Source organism: Tachypleus tridentatus, chromosome 6 (assembly GCF_004210375.1).
Source record: "Tachypleus tridentatus isolate NWPU-2018 chromosome 6, ASM421037v1, whole genome shotgun sequence".
Lineage (NCBI taxonomy): Eukaryota > Metazoa > Arthropoda > Merostomata > Xiphosura > Limulidae > Tachypleus > Tachypleus tridentatus.
The window spans coordinates 14,037,113-14,055,682 of NC_134830.1; the positions used below are offsets into that span (position 1 = coordinate 14,037,113).

An 18,570-nucleotide genomic window follows, 5' to 3' on the forward strand; every position below is an offset into this window, starting at 1 on the left:
CGCACCTATTTACTTGATACTGTTGAGGAAAGCCTTCCGTGAAATCCTTCTCTCACACACCCATGTAATTATAAAGCATTTCAATTTTCTGTAAAGAAACATGCATGTGTAAAACATGAACAATGAACAACTACTACTTTAAACAGTTTTATAGTATATGAAGAGTAAAATAATGAATTGGTAAATGAGTGAAACACTGTTACATCCTTCAAAATAATAAGCGTGCGACTCGTAATCCGAGGGTCGCGGGTTCGCTCCCGCGTCGCGCTAAACATGCTCGCCCTCCCAGCCGTGGGGGCGTATAATGTGACAGTCAATCCCACTATTCGTTGGTAAAAGAGTAGCCCAAGAGTTGGCGGTGGGTGGTGATGACTAGCTGCCTTCCCTCTAGTCTTACACTGCTAAATTAGGGACGGCTAGCACAGATAGCCCTCGAGTAGCTTTGTGCGAAATTCCAAAACAAACAAACAAACAATCCAATGGAAAAAAATATTTATAAATAAAAAATGACAAAAAACGAAACAAAAAAAAATTTTACTGGAACTTAACATCACAGTTTCTACATGTATTCACAATGAATGGAATAAATTGAAAGTTGACAGCTTTATATTAATCTAATAAGATAACCTTGAAAAAGCACTAGAAGTGCAATCATAGGGAAGACGTATCTATTTGTAAGTGATAATCTTCTGTCAGCCATCAGAGATTTTTTTTATTGTTCTTATGCCTTGCTGTGTACTTATTTAATCAGATCGACTACTCTACAGCTTTAGCCATCCTCATTGTTGTACCCAAAAAGATTCATATATGATACTGAAAATGAACATATAAAATAAAATAATTTTTATTCATTGACAAGACCTCTTAAAGATAATCATAGAATGCAACAGTTTAACAAACTTTATCAACTATTTAAAAATACGTGAAAAATTCCAAAAACCTTTTAAACTAGACATAAATAGTAAAATAATTTGTAAACTTCTAAACAGTTAATAGTAAAATTTAATAGTCATTGAAGATTAAAAAATAACCTGAACTTTAATGTTCCCTTCACCAAAAGTTTTTAATATGTGGTAACAAAAACTGTGAATAAAAATTAGCCCTTAAATTATGGATTGTATTAAACATTACAAGTGTTGCTTGCACACTTTATCATGTTCAGTAACATTATAATTTTACAACTCTTATAGTAAAGAACTTACTGTAGACATTTGGTGAAATCATTTACTTTCTATGTATAGTACAGAAGAAACTTCTGCAGTATCTAGTAGAATTAACAGTAATATTGTTTAAATGTTTGTGTGTGACTCTCACATTACTAGGGACCCTCTAACCAATAAGTTCATGAACCCACCAGCAATTTAGTGAACAAACAGTGCTAAAAGGGTTAATATGACACAATAAGTATGGAAAACTTACACTAACACTTATGTCACAATAAACCTGCAGCATTAAATTCTGTTAAAATAATATGTCTGTATATTTGATATGTCTGCAATAGTACAGTATTTAATGACAAATAAATTTGAAACATTCACCAAAATTCAGGCTAAACTACTTACAAAGTACCAGCATAATAAAACCAAACCTACCATGATACAAGTTTAACAAAGTTCTTGTTTAAAAAAATGCCAACACTTGCATCAAAAATACTGCTGTGAGAATCTCCAATTAAGTCTGATGAAACCACCTAAACAGCCTACGAGAAAAATAAAAAAAACACCAAAGTGTTTGTTGTTCATTGTTGATATACAGGAATCAATTTTAATTCTCATACAGATTTTATTTTAGAAACAGTTTATTAAAATTTTCAAAAAATAATAATTGTGTTTGGAATACAGTATAATTGCAAAATTGTTTTCCTGTTTGCTTAAGAAAAAACAACAACAAAAACACCCTAGTCTATAATCAGTTAAATTTTTGTTTAGCTCATAACAAAATTACATTTTAAAAATAAATGTTTACACATAGTAAACCTCTTACCAACTTTAAATTCATTCAAATTAATTATAGGGTATTAATGTCAAACATTAATTGTAACTTATTCTTACAGCATCTTCTGTGTATCCCAAGATTCCCTTCCAACTGTCACTTTCAGAAGCAGATTTAACAGCATATTTGATATCATCATAAGATGCTCCCTTTTCCATTTGGCAAGTCAGGTGTACAACAGAAACATCAGCAACTGGTACATGGAAAGCCACATCAGACGATTTGCTATGAAACAAAATAATTTTTTTTTTTTTAGAAACAAAGTTGATAGGTATTTATGTGTTCAAAAAAATCTAAAAATCCTGAAAAATCTTATTAAAATAAGATATACAATAAAATATAAACACAAGTATAATTTTACCTCAAAGTAATAAATAAATCATGGGTCAGTGAAATAGTAAAAAAAAAGTAGCAGTTAAAGAGAACATAAACATTTACTAACAAATTATTTAAACACAGTAAAAAATTTCAAATGTATTTTTAACTTTCAGACAAGCTTCAGAAACTAGATAAAATTTGACCAAAATTTTCAAACCTGAATGATAGACCTGCTTAAACGTACAAAACCAAAATGGTCCACATACTTGCTACAAATAATTCAAAAGCATACCCATTTAATTCTGGAATGACTTTGCCAACAGCTTTAGCAGCACCTGTTGAAGCAGAAATGACGTTTTGGCTGGCACCTCGACCATCTCGCCATGCCTGAATATTTATTAACAACTAACACATTAGATAATTCACTCTCACTTTAGCACACTATGCTAACAAAACCAATTCTTTTACTAAAAGATATAAAACAGAACTGTGTTTTTCTTTAATACAACTTCAAGTTGCACACTGTAAATCTGGTTTATTTACATATTTTGTGATGCATAATATTCATAGAAGCAATGTAAAATACAACGTAAATAATAAGCACTGTTTTATCTGAAGCTCCAAAGAAACTTTGTCTAAAAGCAATTGAGCCAATTTACTCGTAAGTGGGTAGAACAAGACCTATTTGAAGTTTGAACGAATATATTTGAGTAAATCAAATATAAAAATGAATTGGATACTTTTACATGTTGATCTAACATAACCATATTTATTTTGTAAATCCCACTATCTAATTATGTCTTACAATAAAGTCCACAACAAGTACTAAAATTACATAATCGTTTTTTTCATATACGTCAATACAAGAAACAGGTTTTTCCTACTATCTTGAAAACAAAATTATTTACAACTCGAAAAAGACTTGTTAAAGTTTGATATAAATTATGACCATAGCTTTCTATACCAAAGTTTATTCTTATCTAAATCAAATTGCTCTTTCTTAATTTGGAAACTCAACTCTACCCTATAATACACAAAATTTAAAAAAAAGTAAGGAATTTCACTTAAACCTTATTCCATTCATATCACGTCATAGTAACATTGTAAAAGTGTTTTTAGAGGTGTGAAATGACTTACCTTAGAACTTGGACCATCAACAGGTTTTATGGGTTGCTGTTATGGCATGAACTGTAGTCTGCATAGTCAAAGTTTAAAACAGAGTATCTATAGACACATAAAAACATTTAGAAAAGAACTGGTACTTTTCACTGTTATTTTTTCACAAAAATGACATTTAACAGATCAAATATACTTACTTAGCTATTCCAAAATTAGAAACTGTAAATAAATCAGATGTTATTCTTAACCAAAAACTGTTAATATTGATTAGTTAGACATTTCTTTACAATAAGTGATTCTGTTAATAGTCAGTTCCTTCAAACAAATTTAATTTCGTATAAATTTTTATAAAGGTCAATTTCAATTTAAAACTATCAAATCAAAATAAATTTAAAGAACTGTTTTCACAAAGTGGTTTAAGTACATAGAGTACAATTAGCCTGGTAATTTCTACCTTTCTAAATACAATGGAATATTTCTGCCAGTTTACTTTTTATGTTGTATAATTTTATTTTCATACAACAAGTTAAGAAAAAAAAAATATATATGCATATTCATATATACCAGTTGTAACATTGAAAATTTAGAATCACATTCAATATTTAAGAAAATTTGTTACTATAAGAGATATAAACTCTTCTATATGAGATACATGGGTATATTTTCATACAACAAGTTAAGAAAAAAAATATATATATATATATACATATTCATATATACCAGTTGTAACATTGAAAATTTAGAATCACATTCAATATTTAAGAAAATTTGTAACTAACAGAGATATAAACTCTTCTATATGAGATACTTGGGTATATCTAATTAAATTATGGCAGTATATCAACACGATGACATATTTTCCATTTAAAATTTGTACAACATACATAAACAATGACAATGTAGTACAACATAAATTATACTAAAAATGATAAATTAAAGCAATTTGTTAATTTACAGTGATATTGTAATGAGTTTGTGAAAAGTAGTTTATGTTGTTATTACACATCATATTTAATCATTCTATGTCAGTTTACTTTGTATAATAATAAGAAGAAGAACAATAGATGATGAATACAAAAAGATATACAAAGGGTTTTTTCTTCCAACAAACTTTAGGATAAAAAAGTAAATTTTAACAATACATATTTATTTGTAAAATTCTTTTCTTACATAAAATTTGAATTTTAATGAAAAAAGAACCTTATAAAGGTCTAATGTATTCTCTGATTTCCTAAAGGGCTACACATCAAAACAAACTGTTTAAAATGGTTACATTGGTTATAGTCCCCCACTGAATGAGGCCAACTTTATTTTTTTACTCTGAGTAGCACCAATGAATAAGCCATGAATTCAGTAAAACTAGTCTGTTCCAGTAAAAGTATCAAATCAAAGAACAGATTACGTTTCTAAATGATATTTTTAATCACCAAACACTTAGTCCATTGAATAATGATGAAAACTTAATGTAATGGTATGTCACTTACTACCCAAATATTTTATATTTCAAGTTATTAGTGTTAAGTACAGGAGTATACATCAAAACCAAATAAACTACTTTTAATACACCATTATACAAGGCCTTTCATTTAGTTATTTATTTTGTTCATTCTTCCAAGCACTACTGACGAGCTGCAACCTCAGTGAAATTAGTCTGTTATGATGGAAGTAGTGAATCAAAGAACAGATTAGATCTCTATTGATCATAAAATTCATGGTTTGGTAAATGAACTAGTTGGCCCACTGAATAAACATAGACAGTTAATGATGACTGTATGATATATTACCCAAATGCCTGAAGTACTTTAGGTCATTAGTTTTGTGTAGAGGACAATATACACTGAAACAACTTGCATTATGTAGTCTGTATGGTTGATTTGTTTGTAGTTTATGTATAAATGTACAAAAACTGAACACACAATTTAAATCTTACGGTTCAAAACTTTCCTGAAGAAGCTTCTCCTAGATGACCCTTCTGATGCAAACCTGCTATCTCAACTTTCTAGAAATATGTATTTCACACTCTCTTTGGTTTACAAGTAAATATAGTAATGAAAAATTGCAACTGGTTGGGGTGTTATCCCTAGTTGTATAATATAATGTTTTGCCTACTTTCAAACGTAGCTTAGAAAATGTCCATATGGTGTAGGATATCTAAAATAAACTTGATACTGTATATCTTTATTTATATATCTATAAAATTATTAGTGATTTTAATATAAAAATTCTTAAGTATTAAAGAAAGGTTTATTACCCCATTGTCTCACCAATTTTTAAATTACCCAACAAAGATCTTGTTCACAAATGTCCACAATGTAACATTATGAATAAAAAAAAACTGTACCTGCTACAGGCACATACCACAAGGCCTTCAACAATGCCAAAGTTGTCATGAATGATTTTGGTAATGGGTGCTAGACAGTTGGTTATGCAAAAAACATCACTGATGATCTCCATTGATGGGTCATATTTTTCATGGTTTACACCAATAACAAACACAGGAGCATTGGCTGAAGGTGCAGTGATAATAATTTGTTTTGCTCCACTCTCAAGTGTGGTTTTGCCTTTTCTATTGTTGTGAACACACCAGTTGATTCAACAATGTAATGGACCCCAACTTTACACTACAGGACGGCATTAGGTTTCATCCTGAAGCATGAGAAAGCAAAGTAGACATACAACATTTCTTCTTACAATATAATTACAGAAGGTTTTATAACATAATAAATATAAAATTAACTAACACAATAATAAATCTTACTGCATGTTTATGTTTACACTACCTCGTGTTAAATATCAAACTAAAATGTTTTCTCGAGAAGAAAATTATTACTCAAGTTCTCAAATTACATATAAACAATTTTCATTAGTTTTGTTGTGATATACAAGAAATGTATAGGGTTTGTGATTATACTTATAGTTCTTGTTAGATTTATATCCTGAAAAATTAGATGTGGTTTAGTTTATAAAATTTCTTTCAACTTTCAGTATTAAAGATATTATAAACTTAAAAAGTATAATTAAACTTTAAATTTATAAATTCCATGAACTCAACAGAAACTAAGCCACTCCAACAGTCTTATACAGAGTAAAAAACGTTTGTATAAATATACTGGAACATCCAACTATAAAATAGAGTTTGTTTCCTTGCATGTATAAGTTTAAAAGCTACTTTATCTATAACTGCAAGAAAAAAAGTTTTATTCAGTGTCACCTACTTGATTTGAAAATTTAGTTTAACATTTGAGTTCACAATGATTCAGATCTTAGAGTTTTTTACTGTACTTTGCTTAAAGTAGTCCAAAACAATAGTCACAAAAAAACATGAAATTTGATTCACTAGAATATCAGTTAACTCATCTGCCACTTCAAGTCCATATTATATCCTTACACACTCTTGGAAAACATGGATTTTATGTCCATCAATAATCAGCATACCTTCCTCTACTTTGATCTCTCCATAGAAATGACCACATGTTGAGTCGAACTTGAACAGGTAAACCTGTAAAATAATTTATTCTCATGTTAGCTTAAAGTAACTGTTAAATTACCTCAAGTTTCATTCCACTGCTTGTCTCTAATCTAACCAGAGTTCAAAGAAATGAGAATAACTTACTTAAAAGCTTTCTTCAAAATTCACTCACTTTTGTTCTTGTTTTAAAATGTTTTGGTGAGATTTATTTTATTTTTTCAGCAAACATAAAATTGTGTGGATATCTATAAAGTACAGTACGTATGATAAAGTTCAAAAACAAACATTTTAAATATAAATTCAGTAGCTTTACATAAAATTTTTTTCATGATATCTTAGCATTTTAATGGAGTGTATTTTTAAAAATAACTACTGGTTTTACCATAACCAAACATTCAAGTAATAATGCAATCGTTACTAGAATACTTGAAACAAATATAGCATTTTTCATGAATTAATGTTCTAAATACACGTAATATTACAATACAGTTTTTACATCCACAAAGCCTCGAATGTTCACAGAATTAATTAACAAACTTTTACTACTCTCATTTTCCAGTTATCATAATGTGTCTGTCCACTTTACAAGATGGTAATTTTGCTAAGAAATCTTACCATGTAGTTGACATTTATGAAAGGATCATTTATAGCTACAACTTTAACCCCCTTGTCCAAACAAGAACGAAGAATCAGACGACCAATACGTCTAAATTTATATAAGGTAATGGAGGAAACAAAATAGTATAAGGTTCACAGGTAAACAGTCGAGATAATTTATTGCATGTATCAGTTTGTGATGAACAACTATTTATTTTCTTTAAAAAAATGTACATACATATTGTGGTTATATGTTAACCTGGAATTAAAAGATAGCTCTAAAGATTCAAAGGTTTGCCAGGTAGCATTAGGGCAGCGTCAGTTTTCTTTTTGTCTCTTGTTAAACTGTTTGAATCAGACTTTAAACGTCACACTCATGAAAAATTCAATCTTACTTTTAAGATGCAGTGTTTAAAAAGTATATTTAAAAAATCAACAAAGCATTATAGTTATATTTAGCACCTATTGCGAGTTGGAGTAGACCATTATGGTGAAACACATGGGGTAGACTTAGCGGTTGAATTTTGTGTGGAAAACACGAAGTACTTAACGTACAAGATGCAAGAGAAATACTATGATAAATTAAGTATGAAACACATACACACATATATATATCAATTTTAGAGTTGAAAAAGGTACAGTGGTATAACTAACTTACCCTCTTCCTACACAATTATCAATAATGTTGTTAGTGGTAACACTTTCTCTTGTAACTTTTTGTTACAGCTAAAGGTCCACTTAGTTTTTAAACAAACTTGTTACCTGTTCTTTTTTACAGTTTGTTTTTTTATTCTTATGTTTAATTAAATCACCAATCTTATGTGGAAAAGACCATGACTGTTAACCTGTAATATTATATCCTGAATCAACAAAGATTTTACATTTCTTACAAAAACACAGAGCAGCAGAAAAAAATTGTAAAGTGTGTGTGTGTGTTTAAATCTAAAATATTTGCTTCTCTGTGCAAATAAACATTATCTTACTCATTGATTCCAACTTTAACCATTGTATTTTAACTGATAAGTTCTTAAGATTTGCTCTAGAAAGGTTAGTCCCTGGAAAAAAAGATACCAAAATTTAATAATTCATGACTGTAAGACACACAATGAATAGTAAAACTGGAAACAATCTGATACACCAATATTCATATTTGATACTCAAAATACTATGATAAAAAACAACATAAAAATGATTTTATTTAAGTTTATATACTATAGGTTTAATCATTAAACATGACATTATAACATCACTACAGAACAAATCTATTACATAATGTATACAATTTTTGACACAATCTTACTGGAAATAATCGTGTCTATAATATTCACAGAAAGGTTCATGAAAAGCCAATAGAACAAAATTCTGTGGTTAGTTACATGCGGCACTGACTGCTTACCCAACCTTACCATTGAAAAAACAGTTGAGCAAGAACAGTTATTCTGAGTGACTGGGAGATGTTATTTTCAGTTACTTTTTTTCATATTATTATTCTTAGAACTTTTTAAACTGCCATGGCTTTGAAAACCTATAAAAAAAGCATAAAAACTACAAACAAGTTTACATTAAGTAAATCATCTTTCTAATTTTTTCACGTTTTTAAATATGTAACGGATTTATCATTATACGTTAATTCTAGTATCTATGTTTGTTTCAGTATAGTTTTCTTTTTTTAAAACGACATACAGTATACCCTCACCTGTTCGCGGTTCCCCATTCGCGGGTTAGGCTCTTAACCCTATCGCATCGTATGCCGGTATACCGGGTTAGCGTTATAACAACGAATGCTCGGTAAACCGGGTTTTTGTAGGTCATAGAGACTAAAAGCGCTTTTCGAGGGTATGTCTGTATTTACTCTCTCAAGCAGTTTTATCGATTGACGTCTTTATCGAACAATTATTACTGAATTGTACTGTACTGTATTATTATTACCTGAACTGTGCGTACTGTATTTATCTGTCTAAGTTTGCTTTTAAATTTGTTCCACTTTCTGTCAATTCTAATACATGTGTTGTACGCATAGAAAATGACTTTACGGTACAGTAATACAATATGGGTAACTATACTATGCGGTGTTACTGTCCTCCTGTACTTACGTTTCTTTTTGATTAAAATATTGTTGCAGTACAAAATTAAAATGTGTTTACATTATCATTACTACATTAGTGAAATACATGACTGCATGCAATATTACTACATTATTACTGTATTAATGAGTAAGAGTGTCTTTAGAAAGTGTCTGAAAAGCATTTAGTACCGTATATAATCTCATACATAGAAGTTTTAAAACTGCATCCAATATTCGCGGTTTTTCGCTATTCGCGGGGGGGTAAAGAACGTAACCCCCGCGAATAGCGAGGGAATACTGTATATTCTTGACAGTGTATTGCGCAAGTTCCGCCTGTTTTCGAAATTTGTAGAAGATTCTTGAGTGTAAGAATCAACAGTGTAATAGGTGCATATATAACACTCGCGATTGATAGTATTGTTGTCAAGCAAAGTTTTGTGAATGTTGTAGAATTTCGCGCGATTATTATTGATCAGTTACAGTCAGTGTCTCGGAGGCTATAACTGTAATCAACGCCTACTAATCGGAAAACTCCAAAATTTGACCAGGAACGTTTATAAATTTCGAACATTACAAACCGTTCAACTTCAGTGAATCACTTTGAACTTTATTATTTCTATGAGAAAATTAAATATCTTCGCTGGAAGGAGTCAGCTTGTACCCGGTAGCCAAGAAAAGCATCGTTAGCTTAGTCGAGGTTTAACAAAAACAACTCGGAACTCGTCGTGGACCTGGATCGTCAATAAAATATTCAGTTCTAGACATGACATAAGGATTAGTATTGTCTGTAAGTTTGTAAAACTGTTGAATATATATACCTTCATTTGTAATAGCTATTTGTAATAACCATAATTATAAATTGTATTAATTTTTTGTTTGTGTATTAAGATATATTTGAGTTAAAAAAGAAAATTGTGTGTATCAATCTTGTTGGCAAATATCATATATTTAATACATATTAACACTTAATTAACTTCGAAACTTATATTTGCAGTTATTTGAAATTGTAATAGGTAACGTAGTAACATAATAAATTGGAGAATCGTTCGAAATAAAACAGTAATTCGCAACAAATAGTACTGACCGACTAAAGGAAATATGCCTCTGATAAAAAAAAAAACAAGAGTTGAATAACATAGTCAAAACGTCAAATAGTGTTAATTATACCACTTGTCGTTAATAATACACATATAAACCAACATACTTTTTAACATTCAAAATTCAAGCTACTTTATACAGTAAGCAAATAAATGTTCAATATCATGCGTGGCAGTAAGCTATTGGGAGACATTTTGGCAGTAGTGAACCGTAATATTTATGCAATGGGCTACATTGTACTATATTACATGCAATTAATATATATCTGAACAACCTTTTGCTATATCGCTGTTCCATTAACTATACTTATGATTATCTACTGGGGTTTCAAGTTTATAAATAATTAAAGTACAAAAATTAAATTTTCCAGTTTAGGTGTAACGGTATAAGAAACTAATTAATAATTACTTTCACTAAAATGAAATATAATTAACACATTTACCTAACAGATAACAAAACACACGCACAAATACGTTTATATAGAAAATTAGTTTACAAGGGTTTCTGGGAAATAATCTGAAAGAATGGTGTAAAAAAAAGCGGTTTCTGCTCGTCGCTGAGTGAAGACTTGATTTTAATGGGCTCCGCAGCTGCATTTCTGAAGTTTTTGCAGTTTGGTTTCATTTTCTTTGAGTCTTGTTGCAAATTATATTCTTACAGTTATTATTTTAAGTTAGATAAACTAAACTATTTGCTGCCAAATCAAATATTAAGATTTGTTTTTAGCGCGGACCATTATGTCTTCCCCTGTAGGGGTGGAAGGTGACATAATGAGGGGTGATGATTTGTGCGATATGAAATCGTGTTTGAAGCGTTCTGTTTTTTTTGTGTCTTGATAATATCGACTACGGGGATTTATTTCGGCAAATATGTGCAGAATATGGTGATGCACCAATCTTTCCAAGACCTGGAGGATTAGAAATTATCTTTGTTTTCCAGAGTGATGCTGATTCGGCTATAGATGATAATGGTGTTATTAACGGTCAGGTTTGTGATGTCCTTGGTGTTGCGAACAAAGTTGTAACGGTTTAGTTCTTCCAAGTACAAGAATACATAACGAATAATAAAATTAAGGACAAATTAATCGAACTAGGTTGCGCTCTAAAAGGTCCGATTGTGTGGAAACGTATTAATGGTATCTATACAGGGATTAGGCATATACGCGTTCAGTTACCAACAGGTGTATCATCTCTATGGTATGCTCTACGCCTTATAGATCCAGTTGGAAAGCCTGCATTCTCTCAGATAAAACAATGATCAGGTAAACGTGTGTAGCAGATGTATGGTTGATGATCATTTATACAGCAGCTGTCTCAAGCGTAAGTGTAGGAAATGTGGAGAGATCGATCATTTTGCGCGAGATTGCAATAACGACAATAATCAACGTACTAATATCGAAAAAGAAACGCCTCTTGAATTCACCGACAACCCCATCGTGTCCGAAGTAGAAGTGGAATCGCCTGTTTTAATTGGTCAAGTTCCTAACGTACAATGGTTTGTTGAGAACACGAGACAAGAAAAACCATTGGAGACTGTTCCCACTTCTGTTATAGAATCAGAAGTTTTAATTTCTACCGAAAGTGGAAAAGAAGATAATGTTACGGACTACGCGAATGCAACACGAAAACGGCTATCGATTGATGAAAATAAACCACAAGAAAATACTAAAGTAAAACAGGTTCGTCTCAAGAAGAATAGCACGAAACATAATCAGAAAGATATTACTAACACTATGTAGTTTTCCAGTTAAAATTATGCCCTGTTTATGTTAATGGTGTATCTGATATGTTTAAGGTAGAAAAAGTTTTAATTTTCCTTAAAAAGATAAAATATGATATTATTTGCTTACAGGAAACATTTTGGCATGTTGCTTTTGTTGATCAAGTTAAATTACAGTATGGAGGGGATGTTATCTCTGACCATACTGAATTACGTGGAAAAAGTGTTGCGATTTTTAATCGCAGAGGTTTAGATATTAGTGATATTAATTATCATATTAGTGGAGTAGGTCATAAGATAGTTTTATCATTTACTTATAATGCTAAACATTTTACAGTTCTTAATATTGACGCACCAAATTTTTCTACAGACGCTGTTCATTTTTCAATAACTTAAATTTTGATGTACCTTCTGATTTTTTTATTATAATGGGTGATTTCAATTGTGTTTTAAACGAAAGGTTAGATAAAAACTCATTTCATCACATTAATAATGACAGATCCCGAACAGTGTTACATGAAGTTTTAAATTCATTTGATATAGTTGATTTCAACTAACGCGAATTCACTTGGTCAAGAATAATCTGTGGTAATTTGTGTCATTCAGTCTCGTATAGATAAAATACTGGTGTCTCAACAAAGTCTATCCCGTTTTACAAAAATTGGCCATGTTCCATTTCCTTAGAGTGATCATAATATAATTGAATGTACAGTTAGTTTTTCTCATGCTCCGCGAGGGCCTGGTGTGTGGTTGTTTAATAATAAATTACTAGAGAATGTGAGTATACTAGAAATATTGAATTACTAATTGGAAGAAGTACACGCAGAAAAACTTGTAAACATGATTTAACTGCTTGGTACGATCAGTTATTTTGTGATACTTATCTCGTTACCTGTAAATATGCAAAACAAAAAGCTCAAAACCGTAAGTATAACCTTGCACGACTAAAGTTAAAGTTACGTTGGGAGAACAATTACTTGTCGAAAGACACTCAGCTTGATCTAAGTATGCCTATTACTTAGAAGAACAAATAAACGATCTACACGTAGTTAGCCAGTATAGAAGGGACCCCAGTTCGGGCACGTATTAAATTGTTTGAAGAGGGAGAAAGGAGTACACTGTACTTTTTTCGTACAGAAAATAATAGAGTAAAAAATACATTCGGAAATTGTATAATGAAAATAATGTGCCTTGTACAGCTATAACAGGTATTTTAAACTGTGTATATTCTTATTACCGGAACTTGTATGAATGCAGCGATATTGACAGAGACTTTGTTTACATTCGTGTCTAAATTAACTAAAAAGTTGTCTTCCGTCGATCGAGAACTTTGCGAAACTCCCATTTCATCGGAGGAAGTGTGAAATGCATTGAAAGGAATGAAAAGTGGTGAAGCTCCCGGTCTCGATGGCTTCACTACAAAATATTTCCAGATTTTTATGCCTTTTATTGTGGACGATTATATTGTTAAATCAGATGTACTCGCAAAACCAGCTACTACCAGTTATTAGAAAAGGGTTAATAGTTTTGCTCCCTAAGGGATGCGACTATACTAGAGACCCATAACTTTGCTATCTCTGTCGTACAAAATTCTATCCAGTGTTCTGGCCTTGCGTTTGTCAAGTGTTATTGCTAATGTCATTTCTGTATATCAAACATGCTGTGTTCCTGGTTGGGATATCATTACCACTCCACTGACATTACGTTCCATAATGGAATATTTGGATTTAGAGGGCGACGAGGGTGGGATTCTAGTCTCTGTTGATCAAATGCAAGCATTTGATAGAGTTGATCATTCATACATGTTTGCAGTTCTTTCTCGAATGGGCTTCGGTCCCAACTATTGCAATTGGATAAGATTATTATCTTATTAGCTGATGACCAGGAATTAAAAATGGGTAAATTGACTATTGGAAATGGCCCTTTAAAAGTTTTGGGTATTCAGTTCCATACAACTGCGGCAGAAATTCATGGTCTGAACTGGGAAGTATTGTGTCAAAGAATAACACGCATATTGGTTGCTTGAAGATATCTGAGTCTGTCATTGAAAGGAAAAGTTATGGTTGTGAACTCGTTAGCTTCCAGTACTATTTGGTATTATCTGATAGTCTTGCCGATAGAAAATAGGATTTATCTGACAATTAAACACGATATTTTACGGTTTATATGGGATGGTGGAGTACAAAAAGTGCGTTATGAAATTTTGGTATCTTCGAAAGACAAAGGTGGTCTCAATTTAACAGACGTAAAGACGAAAAAGGCGGCGTTTAAGTTAAAATGGTTCGTCAGATAAATAGATTATAACACATTTCCATCTCTGTTTATCCTCTTTGTCCATTTTTCAGGCAAGTATGGTGATTTAATTCTTGGGTACGGTATGTGGTATTGTGACACAAGGTGAATGTTCCTACATTGTATTGTGAAGTATTAAGAGTCATGTAAATCGCTCGTTAGGTGTCGTTGAATCTTCCCAAATAACACAGAAATTGTTTCCCGGCAACCACTGTTTCTCAATGTTTTTGTTTCCACTATGGGATTAAGCACATTTTATAATAAAAATTTTATTAGCGTGAGACTAATTCGCTTAAGGGACTTACGAATTTGTCCCTCGTTGGCTTCCCTTAAAAACTATTATCGAGTTATATCAGGATGTATCTAAAAGTGTGATACCTGTTCAAGTCAGACAGTATTACAAAAAATTATATGATGCTATTCCAGAAGAATGGAAAGACTTGATTGAAAGAGAGATTCCCCAGTTACAGGTACGACAAAATTTATTTGTGAAGTGTGTGATTTAGATGGCGAAAATGTTATCCACTTGAATGATCTTCCTTTTAAAAAACTGATTAAGTTGTTAATACACCAGAACTCCATCCCCGCTACTGCATGGAAAGATATTTTAAGAGATACTAACTGGAAAAAAATACATAAATATACTTATCACCCATTTAAAGGCTTTGTCTTTGCTCGTGTGGATTATTTATTTTATCATAATGCTTTAATGACGAACAATAAACTTGTTCATATGCAAAAACATGATACTGGCTTATGTACATTTTGTGGTAAGGAAACTGAAACAGTGAGACATTTATATTGACTGTGTCCAATGGTTCATCCCTTATGGACATTAGTTTTCGACACTATTTCCTTTATCATTCAAAAATCAGTACCAATGAATCAGAAACAGCGAATGCTTATACAGGGCTTCCTAGAAGGATTAAGAAAAGACGACAGCCTACAGTGTATGTTTTTAATTACAATAGCCAAATACTGTATTATAACTGTTAGGAAAATTTGTTTAGCCAAAAATATCCATTTAAATCTGTTGTCATTTTATAAGGGTCAGTGAAGAAAGAAAATAAGTTTTGATTATTCCAGGTATGTTATTCGTATTGATGTCAATTCTTTCTTTCAATTTTATTCTAAACTTGTTTGTCCTTGTTCACAACGTTACATTATTGTGTGTCCTTTAATATGAGCAATTACAGATAGTATTCGGTGCATTCAATTGTATATAACTGTGTATTTGATTATTGCACTTGTTTTGTATGTAATATATGTGATTGTGAGGTCTCTTTAATAGGTTTGTAAATAAAAAAAATCACATCCGCCTTACTCGCGGAAGGCCCCAGGTTCGATCCCTGGCAGGCACATTTTTATTTAAAAAAAAGGGGGTGTAAAACACAGTTTTAACTTCGACGTCAAACTCACAGTATATAGATGTAGAATTAAATAAGCCTTCAGTAATTTGTCTTATTGAGAAGTGTTGCCAAGTCCAGACGGAAATGGAGTTTTTTTCTTAAAACTCACTATAATTTTTTATAGTTGCAGGTTGTGTTTATTGGGTATGTTTTATTCTGAGGTCCTTTGTTTGATTGTTGATTTTATATATTTGTGTAGCAGTTGTTAAATTTAACACAAAATAAAATAGAATATAGAAGTGATTTCTGAAAATGAATGGGTTATTGAATATGTATCTCAGAACAGCTGGTTTGGGTATTAACACTTTAATTGATAAGCAGAGAATAACGTTTCGACCTTCGTAGCTCATCTTCAGGTTAACAAAGAGTTTGCAACAGACCGTTGCCGGACACTCGTCTTAAGGACGAGTGTAAAAACGTATACGGGATGTAGAGGGCGTTGCAGTTGGATATTATGTTATTAATTAGGGAAGTTATAAAGGTGTTCCTTTACATTGGTTTGTTTATCACAGGACAGATAAAACTTTCGGCGCCTGTCCTGTGAAAGTGGGTTTTCGCGGGGCACTCCCGTTTCCCACCACATCCAAATATCAGGCATTGGATCTTTAGATCCCAGCCAAAGCAACACTATTGCCCAGCCCTGAATCGGGTCGTTTCACGTTGATATCTGCTTGTCGGGCTCTGGCCTGGCTCACTTCTTCGGTGCCGCCTTTGTTTCGCTTCCCCCTTTCTCGCTTGTTAATTTTATAATGCCCCATCGCACTTCACCTTAAACAAGTAAAAATTACACAAGGCAAAATTTCAAGCACAGTTAAATAGTTTTTCACGTGAGGGGCCGAAGAGGAACCACAACGTTCCTGATCACCCCTGTTGGGAAGAGAATTCTTGAGACCTCTCTCTCTCAAATAAACCCTGCCAAGTTAATTTGCGTTTTGGTTTGTTTGTTTTTGAATTTCGGGCAAAGCTACACGATGGCTATCTGCGCCAGTTGTCCCAAATTTAACAATGTAAGACTAGAGGGAAAGCAACTAGTCATTACCACCCACCGCCAACTCTTTTACCAACGAATACTGGTATTGACCGTCACATTATAACTCCCTTATGGCTGAAAGGGCAAGCATGTTTTGTATGACGGGGATTCGAACCCACGTCCCTAGGATTGCGAATCGAGTGCCTTAACCATCTGGCCATGCCGGGTCTTATGCTGGTTTAATTTTGGTTCTAGTTGATGTATAAGTAGGGTTTATTTGATTTTGAGTTTCCATTTTTCTGCTTGAATATAGAAGTCATGGCAGTTGTCACATCACAAGATCAAAACAGACCCAGTTTCCTCTTATTCAAGTATTTTGTCTCACTAATGCTGGGCCCTTTTATTTTTGCGTTATCATCTTTAATATTTTGAAAAATTACATCACAAAATGATATTTATAAAACATGATTACAATATTTATATTTATTCCAGATTAGTTGAAGTTTTCATAATCCCACTATCTAAACAGTTATAATGCGAGATATGTATTTAATATTAAAAACGTTTTTCCTATACCTAATATTTCACGCACCACAAATGTGTATCTAACAGTCATTTTTTCAATTCTATTTTTATTCACAGGTTGTCTCACCAATGTGAGACTTCAAAAATTTGCCTATAGGCTCATTGTAATGTTCCCCTCCACGGTAATCTTTAGTAAAAGGCGAAAGATTAATACGAAATGAAGGGAAACCTGAGCATTAAAGTAGTTTGTCCCAAACGCCTCTACTTATATCGATACTTTCTAAATGTTTCGTCGGTGTTACAGGATTTAGACATCGTTATATGGAATTCACCTTCATACATCTTAAAATGTAACACAACTTTCATGTTATATCATTTTATTACATTGTTTTTGTTTTTAATGAAAATGCCAATTGTATTGTGAAAAACGTACCAAACTTCTCGAAATGATAACAATATCAGGCCGTGGACAAGTTCATCCTTACCGTCTGAAAAGGGGAGGGAACTATGCATTTTTAGATGAGAACATTAAAACTGTGGTTTAGAGTGAGACTAATATCTTCTGCTATCTTGTTACACGCAAAATTTAATTTGATGTTTCAGGATTTGTGCTGAATTAAAGGACCAAAATAACCTTTAAATATAAGCGTAAAACGCTAGATATAATCGCGGGTAAACCATATTTTACTTTTAAATCTTATCACTAAACTAGCTGTTTAACTATCATAATAACTGAATAATTTCTCAAACATCTGGGAATTTACTTTCAAACCTTATGATAATCAGAAACATCAATAACCAAACAGTGTATGAAACGTATTTATTTGTTTTCGTATGCCCGTGAAACGGCGTTACTCAGAACAGCATCCAAATTTCTCAAACTCTAATTACATTTAATACTACTTGAGGTTGAAGTTTCTCCGAAAAGACGTGATCGTTGTTTGACATCGTTTGGTGTGAAAAACATTTGGGTCGAACAAACAACAAAGTCTGCCGT

General features: G+C 31.9%; 1 protein-coding gene and 1 non-coding gene across 2 annotated transcripts; both read right to left on the bottom strand.

Annotated features, from left to right (window-relative positions):
• Positions 1-521: 521 nt before the first annotated feature.
• On the bottom strand, positions 522-16,836 carry LOC143251554 (glyceraldehyde-3-phosphate dehydrogenase-like). Its single transcript, XM_076502825.1, is given in 9 exon segments — positions 522-813; positions 1,593-1,690; positions 2,052-2,217; positions 2,603-2,697; positions 3,448-3,468; positions 3,470-3,505; positions 5,788-5,995; positions 6,865-6,928; positions 16,713-16,836. Coding segments are annotated over 9 exon segments (846 nt in total). The 3' UTR covers positions 522-779.
• An 856-nt stretch (positions 16,837-17,692) lies between these two features.
• Positions 17,693-17,810, bottom strand: LOC143254671 (U5 spliceosomal RNA). The gene has a single exon (XR_013030318.1). It is a non-coding gene; the product is annotated as a U5 spliceosomal RNA (small nuclear RNA).
• Between the last annotated feature and the right edge of the window lie 760 nt (positions 17,811-18,570).